Source organism: Lissotriton helveticus, chromosome 9, assembly GCF_964261635.1.
Source record: "Lissotriton helveticus chromosome 9, aLisHel1.1, whole genome shotgun sequence".
NCBI lineage: Eukaryota > Metazoa > Chordata > Amphibia > Caudata > Salamandridae > Lissotriton > Lissotriton helveticus.
The window spans coordinates 76730118-76738609 of NC_136070.1; the positions used below are offsets into that span (position 1 = coordinate 76730118).

The 8492-nt window shown below is 46.3% G+C and overlaps 1 protein-coding gene across 1 annotated transcript in view; it reads right to left on the bottom strand.

Moving 5' to 3' along the window:
- Positions 1 to 7749, bottom strand: part of RAB15 (RAB15, member RAS oncogene family) — a 327048-nt gene extending 319299 nt beyond the window's left edge. The window contains exon 1 of the mRNA XM_078659518.1: positions 6991 to 7749. Within this exon, the coding sequence (XP_078515644.1) occupies positions 6991 to 7114 (124 nt within the window). The 5' untranslated portion in view covers positions 7115 to 7749. The remainder of the gene's footprint in view (positions 1 to 6990) is intronic.
- Between the last annotated feature and the right edge of the window lie 743 nt (positions 7750 to 8492).

Consider the following 8492-nt stretch of genomic DNA (forward strand, 5'->3'; position numbering starts at 1 on the left):
ATTGTTACAATACAGATTTTCACCAGGGAAGCCCCCCTCGCTTAGAACCTGTAAAGCCAATAGTTTGCATGCAATGCATTGTATACAGTAAAAAAGCTACCCGGCTTCACCCTCCCCAGGTAAAATATAAATTCCATGAGAACAATGAAATGTTGAGTGCTCCGTTGACCACAAAGGAGTAACTCAGGGACAATAATGGCTGCTACAGACCTGATTCAACATTCCAAAGTATGTCATATTGTTTCCCTCAGTTTAGTATAGAATATTTGACCCTTAATGTGTAGAATGTTCTAATAGCTTTATAGCCCTTCTCTCTGTGGCTTTACCAGTCTTTAAATGTCCTCTAGATAATTATCAGCCACCATCTGTGGCAAATACCGACATTCTGGGTAGAGTGCTTTTAACGGTCAATGTTGTCCTCAACCGTGGAAGATAATCCTAGAGTAGTCCAGCAAGGCAGGACCAGGAGTGCTTGCTTAAAATATCAGTTCGAACACTCGAGGGCCGGAACGATGACATCACAATACTACAAGGGAGCCAGGAAAGGGCTGGGTGTTTCGTTTATTGGAGCACCAGGTCTGTAAATGGCCCACAGGCGCGCATGCTGACTCGTCAAATGTACGCACAAACAGGCAGCCATTTTTTTCTATTTACTGAAAATATGGCAAAGTACACAAAAATACTTTCACCTCTACTCAAACATTGGAGCTAGAATAGTAACTGGCCCTCTGCTTGAATATTTGAGGGTAAGTCTGGTCCTGTATTCAGTAGAGTAGCCAGGGTATACTCACTGCAGGACAAGAAATGGTCCCCTTGCCTGCTGTTTGAATAATAAAATACAGCAGTAATCAGGGTTCAGTAGGCACCTCATGCCTCTGGGCACTGGTGCCACTGCGCGTGCTGCACCAATGGCAGATATGCCTTTGCCACTACTCCGAGTTTAAGGGGAGGAACACAAATCTAGGCTCCTTCAGGAGAAACCCACAGACAAAGCATAGGTAGTTATAACTTCGAAACACCTCATTTAAATATTGATTGTAATGCAGGCCTCGAGTACCCAGTTGCACTACGGATTTATACACAGAACTAGGGCGCCACTTTCAAGCCCTTTGTGAATAATATACATTTTCCGTGTTACAGATGCCTGCTGGCAGCGCCCGGACTGCGCTGTCAAAACTTAATCAACGTTTGCCCTTCCTTTATAATATGCTCTCCGTATTTAAGGAAAACAGGGCTTCTAAGGCGCCTGGGCCATGCTCGCGGCCACCCATCCTCAACATTCCGGTCCCGGTGCGCGCGCCGCGCCCTGAGCAGCGCGCGCGACCTGTGACGTAGAGGCCCTTCCGCCCGCACCCGCTCTAGTGCTGCCTGGCGTCTGTACATCACCAGCCAGCCCTCCGGGGGCTGCTGTCTGCCCTTCTCTGGGATTTGTGAATGAACACAAGCCATGCAGTGAGGACGGAGGAAGGTTCCATAGTACAGGGTGATTAAACACCTTGAATCAAATATCAGGTTTTGGAATAATTTGGCGATTTGTGAATTGAGGGCTACGCAGGCGTGGGGATGGTTCAAGGACATTATTTTACAGTTGATGATATAATAGTAATAAAATAATACAATTATTGTTATCATCGTGCTCTGGCAGCAGGAGACGATGATAACATAATAAAAGTAGACTTTACTATAACCCTTCCCGTCGCACAAGCACTAAGGGGTAGATGTATCAAGCTTTTTTCTTGTCGCAAACGCTGCGATTCGCAAATTAGCAACGTTTGCGACAAGAAAAGCAGGAAATGAGATGTATCATTCAAAAAGTTTGCAATATTAAGGAATCGCAAATTTTTCCTTAACATAGCGCAAGCATTTAAGAAATCGCAAATTGCAATTTCTTAAATGCTATGTATGAAACATTTAATTTTAGGGAATTTTGGCTAAGAAATCGCAAATTACCACCAACTTGTAGTTGGTGGTAATTTGCGAATTCTTTTACAAATGCACTTTATGCAATTTGTAAAGGTGCCATGTGACGCTCATACATGCCATTAGGGCATGTATGTGCGCCATATGCACACACATGTCATTTTCAGGGGTACAGCATGGTGTCCTTGAAACACCCCTGCGCCCTTGAAATTATTCTCAATTTGCGATTAGCAAATTGCAAATCGCAAATTGAGAATAATTTCACATTCATTCCTATGGGCCTCCTGGCCCCTAGAAATGAATGGGAAATTATTCCTTATTTGCGATTAGCAATTTGCTAATCGCAAATAAGGAATTTTAAGAAATCGCAAAAAAATAGCGAATTTCTACATACATGCCATTTTGCAATTCCCAAATAGCGATTCCTTAAAAATCGCTATTTGGAAATCGCAAAAGGGTATGTTGATACATCTAGCCCCAAGATTCGTATATAAGGAAAGGGGGAGCCCGCTCTATTTGGCTCTGAATCGATGACCTGAAAGTTACATACATATGGAACAGGCACTCAACCCATAAGATAGCTTATGCACTTGAAGGCCAACCCTTTCAGCATTGCCATAGGAAAAAAGTATGAAGCATATGTGTGATTTCTACTAAACTGGTTTCAGTAAAACATACCAAGCAAACAACAAACTGAGCATTTTAGTTGTCAAAGAAACGTGTTAGTAAGAAAGACTGAAAAAAAAAAGAGAAAAGGGGTGATTTCTCTGTTGACCCCGACAGCGATTGGTCTTCCCTGACAACCTCCGCTAGCACAAGCCCAGACTTTTCTATTTCCATGCGGATACTTGAATTAGTTCATTTAAAATGGGATATTTAGGACTGCAAATACCACGATGCAAAGAAAATAAACTTGGACTGCATGCCCCGGGGAGCTGGAAAGCCCAGCATTTGGCAGGCAGTCCCCAGACCGTGATCTTCTCGCCTAAACCGCACTGATGACATCACCACGTCTGCAACCAATGAGCCAATTCCAAACACTGATGATGTCATCCCTGTGCAACTGAGCCAGTTCATAGGTATAATGGATGACGTCGTCACAATGCAATTGAGCCAGACAATAACCGAACGTCATCTTTGTGCCATGCTCTTTGCTGTACCGGGCTGGGTGCTTGTGGTCTCTGCAGTGGTGCAGCGCTGCCAGAAGACCACATGCCACGACACCAGGCACTACTTCTGTTTCCCAAACAATATAACCTTGCATTCTGGCTTTGCTTTTCTAGTTATGGGCCTGGGTCTAGATGTTTCATGCAAAGTGCTGTTGGCTAAAAGGTCACGATTGGCTGAAAGCATCACACTGCAGGTCAGGAGGTCATTTTACAGTCTGTTTTTCTAAGCGAATCACAATTTCATCAGCCACAGGTGAGAAAATGAAGACAATAACTGTTTTTGACTTGTAGATGCAGTGTTTTGGCCTTCTCATTAGCCACCACTCACTACACCTATTCTCTGTATGTGTGCCCACATACTTGGGTTTGAATGTATGACGTTACAACACAAACATTTACATTGCATGCTATCACAACGCATTTTTAGAAACTACATATTCAACGCATTCCATTACATCACATTATACCATTACAACGAATACCATTACAACGCATACCATTACATTGCATTTAATGTAAGTGTTGGATAGTGTAGGGGGAAAAATTACTATTCCCACTCCAGTGAGTGCAACAGTAGGGTAAGTGTTGGATAGTGTAAGGGTAAAAACTATGCGTTGTAATGGTATGCGTTGTAATGCTATGCATTGTAGTGACATGCGTTGTAATGACATGCGATGTAATGGCTGCGTAGTAATGGCATGCGATGTACAGGATTTTGGTTCTAATGACTGCGTTGTAAATGTAGTGCGATGTAATGACTGCGTTGTAAAGGTTGTTTCCCCTTGGGTTTACAGGGTACTGCTGACATGATGACAGTTACTAAGCGGCTTTTCCTGGTGCCACCAACTTTATTTCCCATCCCCCTCCAGCAGCGGTGTGCCCCTGAACCAGCGGGAGTCCCATGGTGGTACACACACCTGACTGCCCTTGCATGCGTGAGCACCCCTTAACATGGAGTACACCTCTTCCAGCACCACCCCAAACATATTCGGTCACAAGGTCTGCTGGCCTGGTAGCATGTGCGCACAAACCCAATGCCACCTTCTCCTTATCGAGGGGGCATGTAGCATGCAGGGTGCCTAGTATGGTAAACCACTGCAACACACATAACCCCCAGCACCTAATCTGCACATACTACATACAAGTCAATCATGGCCAGCACCCTGTCTGTGCTCAACATAAGAAGGAAAGCAACTTTCCCACACACAGATCTGGGAAGAAACTATACAAGCTTTGTCTGTGGTTTGAAGTCCCATTATAAATGCGTGGCATCAAAATACCAGAACAAATCATCAGGGTACAAATAAGAAATACAGGACTGCAAGTACCAGAATGCACTCTGCCTTGCAGAAGTCCTATTTAAAACAATGCACACTGTACATGCAGTTTTGATTTTCATTTTATAAACGCAGGAATTCAAGTATCACAATGCAATATCCCGAGAGCAGGTATGATAGAAAAAAATACATGTAATTTTGATTTCCATTCTGGTTCTGTAAGTACCAGAGTGAAATCTATCAAGCACATATATGCTACAAAAATACAAACTGTACATGTTACTTTGATTTTCATTTTATAAATGCAGGAGTACAAGCAATATTCTTCCTACATAGTACACACCGAGTACATGTTCTGCTGATTTTCATTTTACAAATGAAGGACTACAAGTATCAAAATGCATCCTATGTCAATTATACCATGAACACACTGTACATGTTATTTTCATTTTACAAATGCAGTACTCCAAGTGCCCGAGCGCAATATCCAATGTGCGTGCATGATATAAAACAATGCATACTGTTAGTTTAATTGTCTTTTTACAAATTCAGAACTGCAAGTACTGAAATGAAATATCGAATAGACAACAAGAACAGAAGCTGCCTGTGTAGTTTAGATTTTCCTCCTATGAACGCAGGTTACAAGTATCAGCAAACAAAGTGCGAAACAGGGCAAGATACGTTGTTGTAAAAACACCTGAGGTGGTAAATTGCAAATCTCTAGTCACACACTCATCTGTCACAAAAGCACAAGAGGAAGGATGCTATCTCACTCACTCAGCACTCCCTCATACCCCAAGACCTAAGCTCCTCACTAGCCAAGTGCCTAGGAGGCATCACGTGGTTCTTGGTAGCGCTATATAGATCATCATCACACAGACTGAGCTGCAGGTAGTGGTGTGACGCAAACGCCCCTCCCCCAGCAAAATGAGCTGAGGGGCCCCTGAAACTTATACCTCACATACATTCTCTGTATGGAGGCGGAACTGGGGGCACTTAAAGGTGGAACAACCCCTCCCCCCCCCCCCCCCCCCACCTTCAAGGGTCTGCGTTGTGCCCCTGGCTGCAGAGAGACATAAAGGCGCCATGCCAGCACTATGCAAACCATGAAAATAAATGAAACAATATATAAAAGCTTTTTTTTAATTCATTAATACTCGTGCAATTTTGCATACACTGAATATATTGATGTGACGCACATCCCTTTATAACTGAACACCTCTTTGCCAAGCAGTCCTTTCATTATGCACTCAAGTGAAAGTAGGGCCATGCTGACGTGTTACAAAGCCAGCATAACAAAACACGGCAAGCCACAACAATGACGCTGTTTGTCTCAACCGGATGTCTGTGCCGGTTTCATCGCCTCCAGCATGCTTGGCGCGGCATAAACACTATACACATGTCTGGGGCTACTATGAACGAATGAATGAAGGATGGATATATGGGACATGGCTCCAGCGCAGCTCCATGTCAGCATGCACCCGGGGGCAACACGCGCGCTATTATACAAATCTATACCACATACCTGGAGCACCATGAACGGCCGTTTGAATGAATATTCCATTAGAAAGCTCTCGGGGCAGCATAAGCGCTATTATACGGGGATTATTATGAATAAATCAGTGAGTAAATTGTGGGTATTCCCAGGGCACGTGTACATGCCAGGATGCAGCCATCGGAGATCACATATGCTAGTATTCAGATCTATTACCTCAACATCACACCCTGAATGAATGAATGGATGGAAGCACCCTGAATGAATGGAAGCACCCGAAATGGATGGATGGAAGCACCCTGAATAAATGGATGGAAGCACCCTGAATGGATGGATGGAAGCACCCTGAATGAATGGATGGAAGCACCCTGAATGAATGGATGGAAGCACCCTGAATGAATGGATGGATGGTTGGTTGGAAGCACCCTGAATAAATGGAAGCACCCTGAATAAATGGAAGCACCCTGAATGGATGGAAGCACCCTGAATGGATGGAAGCACCCTGAATGAATGGATGGATGGATGTAAGCACCCTGAATGAATGGATGTAAGCACCCTGAATGAATGGATGGATGGGTAGATGGAAGAACCCTGAATGAATGGAAGCACCCTGAATGAATGGATGGATGGAAGCACTCTGAATGAATGGATGGATGGGTAGATGGAAGAACCCTGAATGAATGGAAGCACCCTGAATGAATGGATGGATGGATGGATGTTTGGAAGAACCCTGAATGAATGGAAGCACCCTGAATGGATGGATGGAAGCATCCTGGATGGATGGATGGATGGATGGTTGGAAGCACCCTGAATGGTTGGAAGCACCCTGAATGAATGGAAGCACCCTGAATGAATGGAAGCACCCTGAATGGATGGAAGCACCCTGAATGGATGGATGAATGGAAGCACCCTGAATGGATGGATGGATGGGTAGATGGAAGAGCCCTGAATGAATGGAAGCACCCTGAATGAATGGATGGTTGGCTGGCTGGATTGATGCACGTGTGTACACCCCACGCTATGCGCAGTGAGCGCGCCCTTGGGGAGCACAGGCGAAAGTATGCATATCCACGGCACATACTGGGACACCGCGAATGAATGGATGGATGAATGAATGGGCACGCCTTACCTATGGTGGAGATGTGCGACGGGTGGAACTCGTTGTCGGTGAATCTGCACAGCAGACAGGTCTTGCCCACGCCGGAGTCTCCGATGAGCAGCAGCCGGAACAGGACGTCGTACTGCTTGGCCATGCTGCCTCCCTCCGGAGACGCCTGCTCATAGAGAGGGCGGGCGGGGAGCGGCGCCTCAGCGGCGGCGGCGGGGGCTGCAGCGGCTCCCGGCAGAGCCCATGGCGGGCCGGGGCTCGGAGCCGCCTCCCGGCAGCGCTGGCCTCAGGGGGACCGGAGCCTCCCAGGCCAGAGGAGAGGAGGGCTCCTCTGCTGCTGCGGGGCGAGAGCTGCCCCTCTGCTGCTGTGGTTCAGGCTCTGCTGTGGTGCAAGGTCTGCTCTGCTAGTGTGGTGTGAAAGCAGTCCTTCTGCTGTGGTGCGATATCCGCTCCGCTGCTATGGTGTACGGGCTGATCTGCTGCTGTGGTTTAAGGGCTGATCTGCTGCTGTGGTTTAAGGGCTGATCTGCTGCTGTGGTGTGAGATCCGTCCTGCTGCTGCGGTGCGAGGGTGCCCTGCTCGGCCGGGAGGGAGGGCTCCTGTTTTGGGCTCCACCGGGCAGTTTCCTCCGCTGAATGAAAGGCCGACCAGAGAGAGCGGCTCAGCCGGTGATGGGAGGATGGAGGCGGCAGGGGGAGGAGGTGGAGGGAGGGAGGGCTTCACCTGAGGGCAGAACGGAGGCAGCACAGCGAGGCGGGGACCTCTCCCCGCCACTCCCCCCAGTCTGCAGGCCTCTCATAGTCTCCCCTGCCCTGGACGCTGCCTCCCGGCGCCTGCGGGCGTTAAAGCAGCAGCGCCAGTTTGTATGTCTTTAGAATACCTCCCGAGGCGCTCCTATACGCGCCAAGGTAGCTCAGCGGGTTAATGCGCCATTAGCATGAGGCTTATTATTTATATTTACTTTGTCCATGACACAATACGCAAAACAGTTGGTGTCATTACGTAGTTGACAGCAATCAGTGCAGTGATATTTTTTCCCAAATGTACATACCGGTACTCTGGTATCAATGAAAGCTCTTTGTTTTGTAATTTTGGCATTTTCATCTATATTTAACCATACCCATTTTTTGCTCATCTTATTGGCATGCATCCTTGGGCATTTATTGTGGGTGAAAATATTGAGCTGCAACAAGTATATTTCCACAATTATTTAACTGATATATGTACACTCTGACTTTTATATCAGAAGGAATGTAATGCACTGCTACTTATTTACAATACAACTCTACAGTGTAAATATCAGCATTTTAGTGCCCGCATCACTGAGACATCTCTTTCTTTTTAGGTCTTGCCCACAGACAGCTTTCAGCTGTTTGCATAAGACGTCTTGTGGACCATACCAAAAACTTCCAGAGTGGGCTTAGGGCCCGCCCACAGCGTGCCATTGGTTGGCTATACTGTCACACTCATTTGCTTGCTTTTCATTCAGTAACTACCTACCTCTTCTTGTGTGTGTCCCTTTC